This window comes from Coenobita brevimanus, chromosome 97, assembly GCF_032717465.1.
Source record: "Coenobita brevimanus isolate Jiangsu-jjx chromosome 97, ASM3271746v2, whole genome shotgun sequence".
NCBI lineage: Eukaryota > Metazoa > Arthropoda > Malacostraca > Decapoda > Coenobitidae > Coenobita > Coenobita brevimanus.
The window spans coordinates 1,549,025-1,568,534 of NC_137050.1; the positions used below are offsets into that span (position 1 = coordinate 1,549,025).

Here is a 19,510-nt window from a genome sequence, read left to right on the forward strand (position 1 = left end):
TGATGTATTCATTGGTATTGCTCGCTGAAGGCAGTCGACTAAACATTTTCTTTGGTAACCTTAGCCCAACGGCAGTTCAACCAAAACTTAAGACCCAGGTATAACTATCACAGCTCTCAGTTTTCTTCTACGAATCACTTTTGTATGTATAATCATATTGACTGACTATTTTCCACGGCGATATTTCTGATAGTAATTAAATACTCAACTACTGCCACTGGCTGAAATACTGAACATTACCTGATGACTAAGACTGATAACCTTTGTGCTGTTATGCCTTACTCGTTCTATTATGACAGCTTTATGACAACCATTCAGTTTCAAATTTCTGTATAGTAACTAACTTACTTTTTTTGTATTTCAGTAAAGATTGTTTTAGCCAGTGTTGAACTGAGGGAAAAATCATATCCATGGAACTTTGGTTTATGGGTAAAATTTCAGCAAGTTATAGGAAAGAAAACAAGAAAAATGAACTGAAAGCACTAAGGTAGTGTTAAGCAATCGCATCCCTCCGTGCACGGAGTGATAGAAGTGCAATTCATGGTTAATATCAGACAGCTGTGTTCCAGGAAAACAGTGCAAGAGGGAGGGGAGGGATAAGCCTTGTTCCTATCTACGTGCACTTCAGCAGGGACGGCAGCACAGTCATCTAAGTGGTGGGCGAGGTGGGTGTGGGGATGCATTTATAATGGCCACTGGGGAAGGCACATTGTGACTTTGATTTCACCGAATTTAACCATCCAAGTAGCTACATGTATAATGTCATTGTATAAACACCAGATATTAAGATCTCTGTCACTTAGGTCCCTCGTGTTAACATTCTGAGGGATAATGCATTACGAACCGCCCACACTCTGTCCGTACCATTGGACATGGTCAGGCCTTTTGTGAACCTATTTATGTATCTTGGTATTACTTCCAGCGACTCGTGGCCACCAAGTGTTTGACACAAGCACAGAACGTGCCCAAATTCTGTCTGTCTGTCTGTCTGTCTCTGTCTCTCTCTCTCTCTCTCTCTCTCTCTCTCTCTCTCTCTCTCTCTCTCTATATATATATATATATATATATATATGTCTATATATATATATATCTATATATATATATATATATATACTGTATATATTATATACATACATACATATCTATCTATCTACCCATCTATCTATCTATCTATCTACCTATCTATCCATCTATCTATCTATCTATCCATATCTTCACTCTCATCTTAAATGCCAGGACCAACTTGCCTAGCCCCGGGCTCCTACGCTCCTCATGGGGCAACGTAGGATTAGATGATATATATATATATATATATATATATATAGAGAGAGAGAGAGAGAGAGAGAGAGAGAGAGAGAGAGAGAGAGAGAGAGAGAGAGAGAGAGAGATAATAGTTTCTCGATTCATAACCGTAATATTATGCCACGTACACGAATAAAATTTTTGACGAAGGAACAGATGCACAGTGTGTTGAATAATGTTAAAACTGAATTAAGCTTATGCACCGGACAAGGATCACCAGTGCAAGTAAAAAAATGAGAGTTTAAGATTTGAAGAGAATAGATTCAGAAATCTACACCTTCTCGTTGACATAGTAAGAGAATTATCAGAGCAGTTGGTCCTTTCGTGACAAAGGTGTGGGTTACGGTGTGAGTATACAGTGAGATAGTCCTTTAGTGGCGGCTGTGGGCTGCCTGACGCCTCAACCCTTCACCCACCACGCCTCCTCATAAACTCTGACCTTTATGCTTTGCTTTCTGTCCCCTTAATCTGACCCTCATCTACGTAAATAAAAGTATTGGTATGCTGAATAACTCGCGACGAAGATATAGTGGACTTTACTGTGTTTCATCCATAAAATACCAGTCGCCTTTGACCAACGATTAATGTTACGCGACAGTGGCGGTCTGTTTCTCCGTTACTTCGTCACCACTCATTCATATCTTCCAAGAACTTCTTGTGCGTCTGCTTCTCATGTGTGAGGTGGAACCAGGATTCCGGGGAGTTTGAATGGTGAATGAGTGGGAGTGTGGCCCATTCAACTGGGCAAACTTTGATTAGTGTCTCATTCCATCAGGCACTTCCTGACTCTGAATCCTGCTTCACCCCCCCAAATGGTGGAAAAGAGGTCTGGATGATGATAATGATCTAACGGTTGCAAGAATGGGGTAAAGAAAAGACGATACGGTACTGACAGAGATGAGGAACCCATAGACTGGGGTGTGTCGTGATGGTAATGATGATTATGAACCACAGTTGCGACAGGTAGTTGATCCTAAATCTATTTGTCTCGACCCAGGTGCGGGAGTAGATACAATTTCTGTGGTGTACAAAATGTAAGACATAATGGAAATATGACTCTTCTTGTTATATTTTTCTATACCTTATTTATAAGCAGGGTCTCCCACCGTTTTACCATCCTCTTGCACTTACCTTTAGTCCTACTCTAATAATTCATTTTCTCTTAATGAGGCAAAATAAAAAACGGCTAAATAACTGTAACTAAATATTTGTAATTAAAACTTTAATATAATTTTTCTGCTCTATTAGTAAAGCAAAGGTTCAATTTAAAAAAATGTGACTTGCACTATAATTTTCTTTTTCTTATATGTTGACCGATGTTTATACAGACTCCTGTATATTGCATAAAATTTGTATTCGTCCAAAAGTTTTTCAGTCTGGCAATACTGCTTGAATGGGTTGGCATCACTTGATGTAAACAACATTAGCGACAGAGGAGCAAGCTTCATGTGAATGATGTGTTATACGTGTTAACATGGAAGAATCTGTAATTGTGGCCGAGAGTAAGGTGAATGAACTCCTTACTGATATCTTGGTAAGTTGATAATTATGTGTGGCGAGAAACACAGTCTTGTCAAGTAGCCAATTTAGGGGCGTCTGTTCTTGTTCTCCCACAGAGGAAGTGTGTTCTGTACTATGCTGGTACTGTTGAATAAACAGTGATCATAACCGATAGGCGTTTGGCTTCACCAGTGTTTGGTAAAACACTGACAAGGCCAAAATTACCATTTCCTTCTTGAAAGTCGTGGCGAGACATAAACTACCGGTAGAAATTAATGCTTTTCAAGAAGTGCTGATTTATTGTAATGATGTAGATCTACTTTATTGTCTTACTCCGTCACTGATATATGTGAAATACGATGCAAAAGGGCAAACATCAGTAAACTTTAACGAGACATAGGTCCATCTCTAAAAATAAGGTAATTTAGGTTAGGTTTGGATGAATGGGCACAGGTAAGGGTAATTCAAAAATGGCATTCTTAGTTGGTGTTCATCTGTCTTCACACACCACAAGATGAGGTCTGTTTGTCTTTTGGTGTCACAAGGAACTGTGAAAAAACATTTCCTTTTTATTTTTTCACTACTTTTAGAATAAATAAATAGCATTGAAACTTGAAAAACACACTCAGAAAATACACAGAGAATCCCATGAAGTGTTAAGAAAAAAAAAAAAAAAACTTTAAAATAAGGTGGTCTTAGGTCCCATTAAAGATTACCCAAACATCTGGGCCAGAATAAAGTAAAACAACTACGGTATATAGCATCATTACAGTATTAAGTGCTGGCAGGGTTGGCACCAAAGTGGGTGACCCGGTTTTGCCAACCTGGGTTTTTTTCAATAAAGCCCACGAATAAAAACACTATTTTGCCCATTTTACTTTTTTTTTTTTCAAAATAATGTTTTTCTATCTATCTATCTATCTATTGCCAGATGCCATAATCCCGTAAGGGGTGGCCATTTGACTTTGAGTTATTTGTTTTACGGGGAGGGGCACTAACCCTCCACCAACCCATTTGACACGTAGGGAGCACGTATGGTCTGGTTATATGGTTACCACCCAGCATTGTAAATGGTTTCTTGGCTTACAGGAAACCGTTTGGCATGTCACTCAATGTAAAGCCACCTGTAAAGGAAAGAAAAGCAATAAGAAGTGACAGGAAAGATGGGAGAAATAGGAAGAGAGGAGGGCAGGCACAGAAAAAGAATGATAAAGGCTAAGGAAGAAGTAGGCAGCACTACATCAAATGGGTGGATGATGGTTGCCACCACCTACCACTAATAATGTATTTAATCACATAATTTCATTGTAATATGAGCAGCTATTAATACGTTAATTGCAACTTTATTTGCATAAATGAATGTAAACATGGATAACTATGCTTAAGATTGGGGAAAACAAATCATAATAATGTATTTTGAATTAAAGGTAAATTTCCTCAGGCAGTTATCCTGTGGTAGGTGGTGGTGACCATCATCCATTCACTTGATGTAGTGCTGCCTACTTCTTCCTTAGTCTTTATCACTCTTTTTCTGTGCCTGCCCTCCTCTCTTCCTATTTCTCCCATCTTTCCTGTCACTTCTTATTGTTTTTTCTTTCCTTTACTGTTGACTTTACATTGAGTGACAAGCCAAATGGTTTCCTGTAAGCCAAGAAACCATTTACAACCCCGGATGGTAACTATATAACCAAACCATTCGTGCTTCCTACGTATCAACAAGTGGGTAGGTGGAGGGTTAGTGCCCCGCCCCATAAAACAAACAACTCAAAGTCAAATGGCCACCCCTTACGGGATTATGGCATCTGGCAATAGATAGATAGATAGATAGTTATCCTGTGAACATGAACTTTATATCCAGCATTAGCTAATTTTGTAACCTTTTAGGATTACCAGTATATAAGTTTGTTTTTTGATATACAGTAAAACCTCGATAACGGACTTTAATAGACCGGAATTTGCTTTCATCGGACTCGAGGAGCTACCGGACTAAATTCCTATACTGTATATCGGAAAAAGTCCGATAAAGCCAGAAGCAGCCCAGACTGCCTGACCACTTCAGCTATGTTCATCACAATAAGGTAAATAAAAGACATGCGTATCGGTGTACAGTAGAGTATTTTATTATATATATTAAACCATGTGATTAATGTAGTGAAGTTATAACAGTACAGTACTGTTCATAATTGAATAGTACAGTATTATTATATCTATTATACAATTTGATTAATGTACTGTAGTGAAGTTATAACACAGTACAGTACCATAATCGTAGCCAAAACAGTTTCAAAACCGTTCATGCGACCCGGACTAATGTTTGATGTATCAGAAAAAGTCCAGATTAGCATGGGGAAGTCCGGATGTCGCTTTTATTGGAATTTCGCAATTTTTGGAATGGTTTGGGCCCCAATTAGTCCGTTATAGTGAGGTCTTACTGTATATCGTTCTTGGTTAGTGAAGATTAAGGTAAATTTTTTATATAATTAGTACCGTACTTAAGTTAGGTCAGGCCTGTGTCAGGTTAGGTTGTCTCATAGTGTTACCAGTTCTCGGTCAGCCAAAGAAATTTATTATAAATATTGCTACGATACTTTTTTAATATAGGTTTGTTTGATAGATTTGTTACACCAGGGCTATTAATACTGTTAAGATGATGTGTCCATTCACTTAAGGAAGTGACTCTTCACTTGTAAGAAGAATGGGAAATGTAAAATTACCAAAGAAAGTTTCAGCAACAAAGGAAATGCGTCCTCCTTCTACTACTGCGTTGTAGCAGCAAAGGAAATGAGTCCTTCTCCTACTACTGTGTAGTGTGCTCTGATCTCTCTGTCAACTCTTAAGGTGTGCTGTCATGTTGAAACATGTTTTACAGTGTAGCAGGCAGCCCAGGGGTAACAGACAAGTCAAACCATGATCATCCCCCTCATTCAGCTCGTTTTGTAAAATTATAATATAATTGCCAACGGCCATGCCACGTTGAGTACACCGCTTCCCGTCCGGTCAGCGAAGTTAAGCAACGTTGGGTCTGGTTAGTACTTGGATGGGTGACCGCCTGGGAACACCAGATGCTGTTGGCGTCCCTACGTGTCAAGTGGGGTTGGTGGAGGATTAGTGCCCCTCCCTGTAAAACAACTCTAAGCCCTTGACCACCCCGTTTGGGACATGGCGTCTGGCAGTGGATGGATGGGATAATATAATTGGGCTGTCCATAATTAGGTATACACATTATTATTTCATTTGTTTTATGGTACACTTTGAAAAAACCCACCTTTGCCTGTTTTTGGGGAGTTATTTTGTGGAAAAAATGAAAAAACCCAGGTGGGTTAAGCTTTATTCAAATAATTTTTTTTTTTTTTTTCTTCCAACCCTGAGTACTGTTGCTTAATGGATTTGGGTTGTCATGAACAGCCATTAATGTTACTTAAACCAGTTATTCTTTTCTTGAGGTCAAAAGGCATTTCGGATGCTGGTATAAATTTAGCCACTCTGGCCCTCTCATTGAGGTATAGTATCTTGGAAAGTTTAAAGGCAGGACACAAGCCCTGTGCCCTGTAGATAGGCACAAACAAGGCAGATCACTTTTCCTTGGATACCATCTCCAGTACATTACCCCCAGATGGAGTCAATAAAGAATCTGCAAGGTCTGGAAGTGGGGTCAGAACTGTATCACATGGACAACAACATCTGCTTGATGCTAGTAGACAACCAGGGTCATTAACCACCCATGGAGGCAATATGTGTGTGAGGCCAGTGCAATATGGCCATGCCTCATTTGTGTAGGAACAACAGCCAAACGTCTCACAGGAAGCACTCACTGGGTAGCCCAGAATGCAACACAGCCCAGGGCTTGGAGTAAGAAGGGAAATGTGGGATTTGAAGTGGCAAAATGGTACAGAATGCTTTTAATGAAATACTTGAAATGAAATCTAATAAAGCAAATCTGAGCCCAGTTTCTGAGAGAGAAATCTGAGAAACTGAAAATTTGAGCCAGGTTTTGCAGTAGCTAGCTACAGGGACTGAGCTACCGATAATGAGGTTAACAGAATAAGGAAATGTGAAATCAGAGCCGTGTTTTATGTAATACTGTACATTTGCATGATTCATAATTACAATAATGGAGGAGGGGGGGAAGAAAATTCCTTTCTCTTTTTTTTATGTACTCACACGATACTGAATATGGTGTAGATTATACTGAATATACTGATATTCTCCAGATTTTAAGTGGCTTATTTATATCATTTCAGAAAGTAGATCCACTTCAGGAAGCATTGGTGAATCTGTTGGTAGTTCCTAAGACAGAAAAAGAAGCAGCACAGTTGACTACTGTATGTAATGACCTCCAGCGTGTCATCTCAGAGGCCTGCACAGAGGCAACAGCTTCTGCAAACACCAGCCAAGATGGACAGAAGGAGGCCAATAAGTAATATCTTAACCCATTGAGACTGAGGATAGCTTTTGTTATTTTATTCTTGCCATCTCTTGCCTGTTTTATATGGCCGTGGATAGACTTTGCAACTGGAGGAGTTAGACAATGCCATAATGTCACTTGAAATGAAGGGGTAGAGAATCGTGGTACCTTACCTGTACAAATCTGAATTTAATTTAACAGTATCATGACTTTATTCTGTCAAAGTATGTTCATGATTAGGCAGACTGAATTTCTGTACAAACTTAGCATTCTGTCAAAGTATGTTCATGATTCGGCAGACTGAATTTCTGTACAAACTTAGCATAACTGAAGCTTTATTTACTGATGTAATTACCTGTAAGAGTTACTTTACATATAATGTCATGGGTGGACAGAAATTTTACCTTCTTAGCATTGAATTTGTTATCATGTTTGATGAAGAGCACTCACCTTGTATTCTGATTGATGTATTGTGGACCAGAACTTTGTAAACGTTCTGTTCTACCAGAAGCTGTATCTTACAGTAAAATTACAGTAACAAGCTGTACAGTAAATCACAATTGAGCATATCATTTATTCTTCTTGAATTCAACAACCACTAACAGTACATATTTTTCATTATTTTTTTTAAAGAGAGAAAGGGCATGAAAAAGTACAGCATGGTTAATCCAATTTTCAATTGCTAATAGTGTATAACTTTCCAGGCCATCAGGAAATGAGATGGTGTTACGTATACAAGAGGCAGGTGTGGTTACCATCGTGTCAATCTTGGCACGACAAAACAATCCCTTCCGGGCCAAGTTTGTGGCTTCAGCCCTTATCCACCTTTCTACCACAAATACAGTTTCTCCCAAGTAAGTCCTGAGTAATTTACCTAGTGTTGTGCATTAAATCATTGTCTCTCAATCGTGCAGTAGGCTACTCTTTTTTTGCTGCTGTGCATCTAGAGGTATTACTTGAGAGCTGGTGCAGAACAAACCAAGGTAGAGGAGTGCTGTCAGGTGAACCAGTCTCACCCATACCGATGGGAAACAGATAAACTGAAAATGATGATGATGATGGATGCACTTACTGTACATACCAGTATATTATTCTCGATAATATCACTCTTGTTAAACATTATTGTAGCGAAGGGGTTAACAGCACAATGATTCAGATTTGTGCCTTTATTGCTGTTTTGTTTGGAGTTACTTTTATGGTAGGAAGTGTTCATACTAACTTTCTTTTTTTCCCTAATACATACCAGACCACCAGGTTGAGTATAATACCATTATAACTGGACTTCAGGTCCAGTACAGAAGTGTCAAACCCGACAGATTTTCATGTGATAATCTGACTTTAATGGTAGTTCACATGCACATGGCACCTTATGACAGGAACCGTTTTAATCGGTGTTTGATGGAAATTAGATTTTTTTTTTTTAATACATTATTCCACATTGATTTTAGCTAAGAGAGCAGTGGAGATGGGACTGCTGAGGAATGTATGCGGAGTACAGAGAGTGGATAGGATACAAAATAGTGTGATTCATGAAAGATGTGGAGTGAGGAAGTCTGTGGACACCAGAATCGAAGAGAGTGTATTGAGATGGTATGGTCATGTGGAGAGAATGGATAACAATAGAGTGGTGAAAAAGATATATCTGAGCAAATTTGAAGGAGAGAGGAGGCAAGGTAGGCCAAGGAGAAGGTGGAGGGATATGGTGGATGAGTGTGTGAGGAAGAGAGGTTTGGAAGTCGATGAGACTAGGGGACTGACAAGAGATGGAGCTGGCTGAATAAAAATTGTGAGAAGCGCTTGATCAGGGATTTGGCACCCCTTTTTTAACGTAACAGCGTCCAGATTGACGGTGTCGGATACGTTTATGTGAAGCTACAGAACATGGTAAATGTTTTTGGCTTATCAGATAGAACTAGGATTCCGGGGACTTGAATGGTGAGCAAATGTAAGCGTGGACCATCGGATTGGGCAAATTTGGGCTGTCTGGACATTGCTACTCCTCACCCTTCCCTAGGGTGGGAAAAGAGGTCCGGATGATGATGGTGATACTGTATTAGCTAAGGCAGATTTTGTGTAATGAATGTTGAAAACATTATTCCAAAATAATTGTATTCAGTGCATATTACTGGTATAATATACTGTAGATCTGATTTGTGTATTTTATCACTTTATCTATTTTGTGTTTCAGAGTAGTGTGTATGTGCCTGCTTGCTGAAGAAAATCTTGTTCCTGACCATGAAATTTTTTGGGTAACTGCATTTAGTATCATAAAAAAAATTATAACGGGAGTAGACTACAAGGGTGTTCGAGAAATAATGAAGGTATGAGTTTCCTTCCTGTTGTAGAACCGTGCTGCTCACAGACATTCAGAAAATTCTGAACCAGACTTAGAAATTCATGTACTCATTCTTTTGTCTTGTTTCTGAACTGTGACTCCTTCCTTATGTTGGTGGTGGTGACTGATATTCATTTTTTTCCTCAAAAGTATTATAGTACTTGGCATAGTTTTTACATGAGGCATTCATAACTTCTGTAACCATAAACGTACTGGCAGTTATAGTTTTATTGTACTGGTATACTGTGTATATGGTATGTACTATATTGTGTATATGATTATTAACAATAGGTTGAATAATATCATAGCATAAAGCACCCTTATCTATGTGGGATTTGAACCCACCACTCCATTACAGATCAGAAGATATGTGGCTGCCATGTAATTATTACATTTTTTTCAAATCAAATCCAGTAGGAAAAACATCATAATTACATGACACCCATACATCTTTTGACCTGCAGTAGCGAGGTGGGTTCGAGCCCTACACATATTAGGAATGATGTTATTCAGTGGCTTAATAGTTACCATTTTTAGGGCAGCTCTTAAAATATAATTTTCCCATTGGTTGTTTACCTTAGAATGGTAGTGCATTAAATATACCTGGTCTCCCCTCAATTAAATTTCAATCCCTCATTCCACCCTAAATCTTTGTTTCTTTGATGCAGAAGGTGTTATCCTAAACCATGCCTTGCTTGATTCTGAAGGCATATTACCAGATTATTCAGTAGCTTACATATTAAATGTACATAGTGTATGCTTGAAATGTGCATTTGGTATTGCAGATATGCCTGGACCGAGCCCGACTACTGCCAACCAATCTTCGTCGCTCACAGCTTCCATTAGCTGATGCCCTGTGTGATGTTATGAGTCTCATCTTTGACCTCAATGCCTCCCTTTTGCCTGGCTACTTTATCGTCAATGAGCTCCTGAAACTGTATCCTGAATACAAGCACTGGCCACACTGGGTGGGTATGGGTGTTGTGCCTCCTCTTGTGTGTAGCAGGAGCAATTATTTAATACAGTCATTCCCAGATAACAGAGATACCATGGGAGACAAGGATTAAGGTTAAGTGGATGTAAGTAATGTCTAATGGCCACAAATTTTACTGCTTATACATAGCTTTGGTACTCTATACTGTATGTCATAAGTGCCTGATGCTGGTAGGTCACCATTATAGCAGAAGAAGTAAGAGTATTAAAACAATATCATATGCAGTTCTGCATTGTTGACATCAAGCAGTTATTTTTGCCACTTCAGATTCCCTTTATCCTGCCTGTACCCCTAGTAACTTACCAGTACTTCAGCTGAAATTCGCTTAAGAGTGTCAAGAAATGTTCAGCTTGGGCTGTAAAAAAATATCCTTTACCATTTGGGGAGATCTCTGTATGCTGCTGTAGTACAGGTTGGAGTGTATAAAAGCATCCCCCACCATTTGGGGAGATCTCTGTAGGCTAATATAATACAGGTTGGAGTGTAAAAAAGTAACCCTCACCATTTAGAGAGATCTCTGTATGCTGCTATAGTACAGGTTGGGGTGTAAAAAAAGTATTCCTCACCATTTGGTGAGGTCTGTGTAGGCTACTGTAGTACAGGTTGGAGTGTAAAAAAAGTATCCCACACAATTTGGGGAGAGCTCTATGTTAGGACTGAGCCGATTAATCGACAGATAATCAATCAGTAATCGGCCTAATTGACCACTTTACCAATTAATCAGTAATTGGCCTTTTGACTGATTAAATGAGGCTGATTGGTTGAAGAAGCTTATTTCTGTCTTTTATACTAACCTACATAACTTATGTCAGTATGTGAGTATATAGTGATGTTATCAAAACTGATACCCAAAAGTTCCATTAATTTGAAGAGAGGGAGCCAACCGTTTGTAGTTTTTCCTTTTGCCGCTAGGAGGAGTCAGCAGCACCCCATGTGCATCAGTGTGGCCCCGGCCGTGTCTGTGAGCGGACATAAAATAATATAATAAATAATTTGGTTTTACGCCAGGTATCCTCGAAGGGCTAAGGCGTTGCCCCTGGGTAGAGGACTTTTGGACTGGAGCGTGTAGCATTTTATGACCAGATGCCCTTCCTGATGTCTACCAATGTTTACTATTGTAACGTGGTGTGTAGGTCGTTTGGCGGTTTTGCAATGGTGGACCTCGTGGAACAAAGAACTGCATGAAGTTCTGCTACAGGATCAACAAGATGACTGCAGAAACTCACTGGTTGCTTCAGCAAGCCTTTGGTGACAATGCCATGTCCCAAAGCCGAACATTTTTCTGGTATAAGAGGTTCAAGGATGGACGAACATCTGTTGAAGACGATGACCGTTCTGGACAACCGTCAATGGCAACAACACCAGAAACGTTGGAAATGTTCGTCAGAATATCCTTGCAGATCATAGACGAACTATCCATGATGTTTGTGATATCATTGGACTGTCGTACGGGAGCGTGCAATGCATTTTGTCGGACGTGTTGGGCGTCAGACGCATCACTGCCAACTTTATGCCAAGACTGCTGAGTGATGAGCAGAAGGCACATCATGTTGCAGTTTGCAGGGAGCTCAAGAATCAGGTCAGAGATGGTGCCACCTTCATTTCCAAGGTCGTAACTGGTAATGAATCATGGGTTTATGGTTATGACCCGGAGACAAAACATCAGTCATCGCAGTGGAAGTCTCCCAATTCACCAAGGCTGAAAAAAGCACGTCAAGTTCACAGCAACATGAAGTTGATGATTGATTTCTTTGATATCCAAGGGATTGTTCACAAGGATTTCGTCCCACCCGGTCAGTCTGTCAACAGAAGGTTTTACTGTGAAGTTTTGCAGTGTCTGAGGGAGAACATCCACCGCAGATGTCCAGAACATTGGAAGAACAAGGACTGGGTCCTGCATCATGACAGTTCCCCTGCCCACACATCATATGTTGTACGGCAGTTCCTGGCTTCCACTAACACGGTAGTTATTCCCCACCCACCCTATTCGCCTGACCTTGCCCCGTGGAACTATTTACTGTTTCCCAGGCTGAAATTACGACCGAAAGGGCGTTGGTGTGACTCAGTTGAGGAGATCCAGACAGAATCACAGAAGGTGCTCAAGACCATCACGTCTGAAGCCTTCCAGGAATGCACGGACTCATGGAAAAAACACTGAGACCACTGTATACATACCCAAGGGGACTACTTTGAAGGCGACAGTGAGAACTTGGAGGTAAGGGAACTTATTTTCCTACAGTATTCAAATTACTGGAACTTTTGGGTAGCACCTGATATAATAGTTACCATACATTCTCTATATTAGTTTTATGTGCTCCTTGTGTTTATTTTTGCCATTTCCCATATTATGGAACAGTTAGGCAGATAATAAAAGTAAAAGAACCAAGTTTTTCATCTTGTTATAGTTCTTCATAAAGATTGATACATTTTCTGTACACTATCATTTCTAGTAGCATTTAGGATCACCACAAGAACAAAAAAATGGCAACTTCTAACAAATTACAACCAGGATGCACAGAATGAGATGTTGCAACAAAGCAAAACTAGACTACAGGAGTGGCAAATGACTAAAACAATTTGCTCTCTGTACAGGAGATGGCAGATGGGCAGTAAATACGGTCAGTAATAACATTAAGGTGATGTCTTTAACCTTGTGCTGCCAATAATTTCATAAAGCTTAATCACATTTAAAATTTCTTAATAATCAGCCGATTAATCAGTATTGGCCAATTATTGACTGCCAATTAATCGGTAATCAACAGAATTGCTTATTGGCCCAGCCCTACTCTATATGCTACTAAAGTACAGGTTGGGGTGTAAGAAAGTATCCCTCACCATTTGGGGAGATCTCTGTGGGCTGCTATTGCCATTTGGGGAGATCTCTAACGGCATTAAGGTGTGATATATTACTAGTATGTTTCAAAATTGACCCTGTCAGATATGTTTATGTGAAGCTCCAGAATGTGGTGAAAGTTTTTTGTGTATCATATAGAGCCAAGATTCCTGGGGCTTGAATGATGAGTGAATGGAAGCATGGCCCATTGGAGTGAGCAAACTTGGGCTGTCTGGACGTTGCTACTCCTCACCCTGCTGTAGGGTGGGAAGGAGGTGCAGATGATGATGATGTCAAAATTTGCACCGAGCAAGCTTGGACACGTTCCACATCTTCAGTATGGACGTCTATTTCGTAGTTACTTTGTCTTTCTTTGCATGGAGACATGCTCTGTTACTTAGGTACAACAACAAAAAAGTGGATACCTATGATACTGTAACTTTCTACACCCAGATTTCAATATGATATTTAAGAGGAGCTAAGGACAGAGTTATAGAATACTGGAATGGGTGGAGGTCTGAATAAAGAGGTTTTATTTATTTTATTGTATTTATTTTTTATTCCCATATCAGAAACTAGCATCACTGCTGACAGACTTTGTTGACAAGTTCCGGAGAGCTGCTCAGATGTTATCCATTATTGCTCGGCCAAAACTGCGACCCATTGTGGAACATACAGGTAAGAGACTTTGCTGTAGCTCACCTTCCTTCCATCTCCTGTTCATCATGTCTTTTCATTTCTTCACATTTTTCATCATTTGGTTATGGTTTTCCGTAAGTCAGAGTTTGCTCTAATACCTTTGTGCTGTGTTTTTCCCAGTAATATTCTTCATTATTTCCATCTTTGATTCCCAGACCTTGAGTTCCTCAGTGTTCAGAAACAAAAATACAGAGAGGGAGACAGGGGGGAATACTTGAAAATAAATGAATCTGAATCAGTACAGTAGTGAATTGATTACTAGCTGTTGTTTATTTATTTGTTTATTTATTTAGTTACATATTTTTATAACTTACCAATGTTGCTACCATATTGTGTCCCATGGTAACCACTACAGGCCACAACAGCCCATCAATCAACTCTTGGAAATTGGACCCACTCACATTGAAATTCCAACTGAAGGGAGCATTGCCATACAATCCTGAGCTGCTTGAACCCCAACCAGGCCTTCTGCGTTATATTCTCAAGCAACCATACTCCCGGGAAATGGTCTGCACACTTATTGATATCCAGAAAAAGGTAAATGATGCTACTTTGCAGAAATGTTGTGTTATTCTCTTTAACCAAAGCATGAAGAATACCAGTATGGTACTTCTGTTTGCCTTGTGTAAAATAGTATACAGTACAGTAATCCACAATGTGATAGAAAAGTTCACAGTACACTATTGCATGAGGAGATCCCTGCATTCTCACAGGTTTCCAGTAGGTCAATGCATGTTGTATTATATCCAGCCAAGAAGCAGCCCATATTTGCCCTTTTTTCAGTGTCATTGGAAAGTTGCTCTAATTATTTATCTCAGTGTGTACCAGGTGTATCAACATTTCAACCTAGATCTCATGCAGTTACAGTGTTGAGTATGATAGCCAACAAGCTGGCAGCATGCCCCACTTTCTCGGCTAATGTGAGATTCCCAGTCTTTGGCACTTGTTTTCTCACACAAGTTTCTGCTTTGTGTGTTTTTTTGCCCCTGGATTTTAGTCTTCATTTAACACTTCATGCACGAATGTACACCACTGAAATACGAGGGGTGATTAGAAAGAAATGACAGTGAGTCCATAAACTTTTATTAGCATGAAGAACTATCAAACTATGACTCACATTCCTTCAAAGTACTCCCCTCCAACCTCTATGCAGCGTTCCATTCTCTTTCTCCACTTCATGAAGCAAGCGTGGTACTCTGAAGACGGTATACTTCGGAGTTCTGAATTGACGGTCCGTGCCAAGTCTTGGATGCGATGAAATTGCTTCCCAGCGATGGCAGATTTAATATTTGGAAACAACCAAAAGGCACAGGGAGCCAGGTCAGGGGAGTAGGGTGGGTGGGGGAGCAGAGTTATACCTTGTTGTTCCAGGTACTGCATAGTGAGGCGAGCTTTGTGGGGTGCAGCATTGTCGTGGTGCAGCAAAAGGCGAGACTGACGGCGGGTTGGTGCGGTGTTGGCCTTGTGTTCCAAGACTTGTGGAAGGACCTGGTCTGTGTAGTATTGGACTGTGATAGTGGACTTTTCAGGCATCACATCCACGCATATTGGTCCTTGAGAATTGAAAAAGATGGTGAAAAGGCGCTTCCGGCTGCGAAATCCTTCCTTCAAAATCTGAGGTCGAGGGTCTTCATCGCCCAACCACACCATGTTTGACTGCTTGTCACGGGTTGTGAAGAATGAAATCCAACACTCATCTCCAGTAGCAACATCTGAGAACCGTTTTGGACCATTTGGTTCAAATTCAGCAAGCCAGACACGACAAATCCTCACCCGTTCAGCCTTTTGCTCATCAGTCAACAAATGGGGTATCCATCGACAACACTTCTTCCTCAGGTGTAATTGTTCATGCACGATGTCATATGCACTCCCATAACTGATATCAAGCTCCAAGGCTAAGAACCTAAGAGTTACAGTTGGATCCTCGTCAATGATGGACCGTGCATGGACAGTTGTTGCTTCGGTCACGGATGTCCGGGGGTGTCCAGAGCGTTGTTCATCTTTCAATTCAGTTTTTCCTGCTGTGAAAGCACGAATCCAGCGGGAAACAGTTTCCAGGGAAGGAGTAGTGTCTGGATAAACTTGTAATAATTCCCCTCGAATCTCTGTTGCTTTCTTTCCCAGTTTCCACCTCGTAAAAATGTAGAACCTGCAGCCTTCTTTCGAGTAATCCATGTTTCTGGCCAGAGAGCAAAAACAAGAGTGAAGCAATCACTCACAACAATCAAACAAGAAAAGTCAGGCATACGGCGACAAGTTCAAACTCGTAAGGACAGGCAACTCTGCACTCTCCTTGCTCCCCTACCTCCCATCATTCAAGGTTTTCATGTTATAGCACGAACTGTCATTACTTTCTGATCACCCTTCGTAGCACAACTTTCATGAAGTTTGCATATTGGCAACAGTTCCCTGCTGTACTGTACCATGACATAGTACCAGTAACTTGGAAAACTATTTAACAGGTAGAAGAAAGGGAATTTTGTGTGGCGTTAATGAGGGCTGTGGTCTTATGTTACGGGAGAGTATTTTGGTTTGCTGAGAGAGAGAGAGAGAGACCAGTAACTTATGTTGACTTTTATATTTTGCAGCAAAAGCAGCGCTGTGTGGCTCTGGAGGAGCAGCTGGTGGACCTTATGGTGTCAGCCCTTGATGACTGTAGCCTGTCATCTGCTACTGCTTCTGCCCCTCCCTCAACTCCCACCACTGCCTCTCCTGCTTCCCCATCTGCTGCTTCTGACCAGAACCCCTGCACATGCGGCCACCTTTCTTCTCTACTTATCTACTTTGTTATTTTCCAGCTGATCAATTTTCCATCCCTTGTCCTCCGGCTCCATGACAAGGTAGTTATCTGGTTTTTGTTTGTGTGTAAGTGTACTGTAGATGTAATTGTGTGTTATATTTACCTGGTATTCTTATGTTAGATACAGTATGTGTTAATCTCATTGAAGGTGTTAAGATGCCACGTGGGATGAAGAGTAAGGTCTTTCCCCTGTTAAGGGGGGTTCTCAGGAGGGAGCAAGGCATCAGAGATGATACCAGTAATTAGTTTGTTGCTGCAGGTTATAAGATGACAGATTCCTTAGGAGCTGGATGAGTTATTTGTTTTAGCATATTTCTGTGTGTGATGAGTTGTTTGCCAGGGGGGAAACTTAAGAATAAGGAATGATACACCGAGTGGCTAATTACTGTATTGGAAGCATTGATATTGCTCTGTTGAAGTCAGTTATGGTCTTACAATGGAGGAAAATGAGTTGCTTTTGAATTTTCCAAATGCTTCTTCTCCTTGTGTGTGAATTCGTCCAGTTGGTATTCAGACAGTACTGTATCAGACTGCTGTGTATAATTGTTTGGAAATAGCAGGAATAAAATCATGAAAACATTTCAGCCTCAAGGGGTTAATAATTAAAGAAGGGAAACAACCTTATACGATAACTAACTGCACCTACTGTACAACCTGTGTTTGTAGCTGAAGATGAGAGGGAGAAGGGATGGGCGAGACCACTTGATGTGGGTGCTGCTGCAGTTCCTCTCAGGCAGCATACAAAAGAACCAGTTTGCTGATTTTCTGCCTGTCCTCAGACTCATTGGTAAGTGACACTGTCATGTCACATGACTCTATCCACTTGTAGGTGCTGGAGTTGTACATCGTGACTTGGTGAATGTAGCTCACTGGTTCTGCTGTCCAGTTATATGTGCATTCCTTAATTCCATCCCCATCCCCTGAAAGGAAGATGTTGAACTGCAGGAGTAGGGCACCTTCAGCCTGCAGTTCACTGGGTGCACATTCAGATGAACCACAAAAACAGCAATGACAACAACTTGCTCATAGTAATTTGACTTTATTATTTCTCTTTCTGCCCATTGGACAGCAGTGGCCTGGAATGAACACCCATGACTTCTGGCATAGATAGCTGACCACAATAACTACCAAACTGTGAGTTGCATTATACTTATGAAAGTATCAAAGCAATATGTACAGAATTTTTCTAAGTAATGTTATCTCTTTTCAGAGCTTTTGTACCCAGAGCAAGAACCACTGCCTATACCTGATTACACAGAGCCCCAGTGTGCTATGCAGATGGCTGCCATTTGTATATTGATGCACATCCTCAAGAAAGCCCAGTCAGATAATATTAAGACACCACGCTCATTACCACTAGTCTTCAAGAATCATCAGGAGTATGTGATGTACCCTTGTAATGTTTAGTACAGCACTTGAATTATCCAGCATAGAGAATTTAAGAGGGTCAGGAAAATGGACTTCATTTACTTTTTAATTTAGTGCCTTAAATTAACCTGACACTTGTTTTTATCCTGGAATTCCAGGAGGAAAGGGGGGCCAAGAAGAAAATTGTTTGATATATTAAGTGAATGTGTAGGAAATTAGGTAAAAAGATGATGAAGCAAAATACTTGATGAAGGTTAGAAGCAGATGGATGAAGTATATATTGTCATGCATGAGAGAAAGTGTAGATTACTATTTTATTTTTAACATAGTAAGGACTCTAACCTGTAAGTGTGGTAAGAAAAGACGTAAGCAAATGGATCTGTATTAAAAAAAAAAAAATCAAATCAAATGGAACCAAAAATTTTAAAGTCTTGTATTGTGACTAAATGGATGCATGATCTGTTTCTTTGGATATTCTTCTTAGCCTAAGTTGTATTCTCAGTGCTTGTTTTTGGATCCCATCCATTCATTTTAGATTAATGGGAATTAAGGTTAAACTGATTGTAATAAAGGTAACTAGGTTTTTCTTTACAGATTCATACAGAACCTGGGTCATAACCCACAGTTGCCTATTATCACAGCTGGTGTCCCATCTGACTACAGGATTGCCCTTCTTCTCAATGCATATTCTACAAACCAGGTAATATTGCATCACTGAGAGCTGTCAAGAGGCTCTTTGTGAAACAGTCTCTTATGCAGTAACATCCAGTTACATTGCTTCAGTCAAGGCAGTAAGCCTTGACTTGACCCCCACTTGCACCTGTCTTACACAGCAGCCAAAATTTTTGTTACAATGTAGAGTATTAATTTATTAATTTATTTATTTATAGTAATGTAAAGAGTTTCATTTTTGGAATGGAATTCTGGTTCATGCAAGATTTATCTAGTGCTTTTCATTTTCTATACATATAACTGATTAAACGCTGGAACTGTCTTTTGACTTTTCTACTGCATGAAACATCCAGACTAATGCAGTGTATCCAGGCATCTTGAAATGAAAGGGACCCTCTTAAGGAACATGACCTTTTTTTGGGTTTACGCTGTAGATTTTTTCACCCCGCCCTGAAATTTAAGATCACAAAACCCGTAACTTTGTGATTTTACATCTTCCAGTAACATGATTTTTTTTTTTTTTTTTTTTTTTTTTTTTTTTTTTGAGATGACATCATTAGTTAATCCTTAGGGATAAGAGAAAGATAATACTACACATATAT

The 19,510-nt window shown here is 40.0% G+C and overlaps 1 protein-coding gene and 1 non-coding gene across 2 annotated transcripts in view; both read left to right on the forward strand.

The window, feature by feature from the left end:
* Window positions 1–2,768: 2,768 nt before the first annotated feature.
* Window positions 2,769–19,510, forward strand: part of MED23 (mediator complex subunit 23) — a 39,651-nt gene continuing 22,909 nt past the window's right edge. The window contains exons 1-11 of the mRNA XM_080283367.1: window positions 2,769–2,836; window positions 7,044–7,219; window positions 7,912–8,061; window positions 9,396–9,528; window positions 10,328–10,510; window positions 13,942–14,047; window positions 14,424–14,605; window positions 16,657–16,908; window positions 17,535–17,655; window positions 18,079–18,247; window positions 18,831–18,936. Coding sequence (XP_080139493.1) covers window positions 2,777–2,836; window positions 7,044–7,219; window positions 7,912–8,061; window positions 9,396–9,528; window positions 10,328–10,510; window positions 13,942–14,047; window positions 14,424–14,605; window positions 16,657–16,908; window positions 17,535–17,655; window positions 18,079–18,247; window positions 18,831–18,936 — 1,638 coding nt within the window. The 5' untranslated portion in view covers window positions 2,769–2,776. The remainder of the gene's footprint in view (window positions 2,837–7,043; window positions 7,220–7,911; window positions 8,062–9,395; window positions 9,529–10,327; window positions 10,511–13,941; window positions 14,048–14,423; window positions 14,606–16,656; window positions 16,909–17,534; window positions 17,656–18,078; window positions 18,248–18,830; window positions 18,937–19,510) is intronic.
* On the forward strand, window positions 5,758–5,876 carry LOC145413904 (5S ribosomal RNA). Its single transcript, XR_013899782.1, has one exon. It is a non-coding gene; the product is annotated as a 5S ribosomal RNA (ribosomal RNA).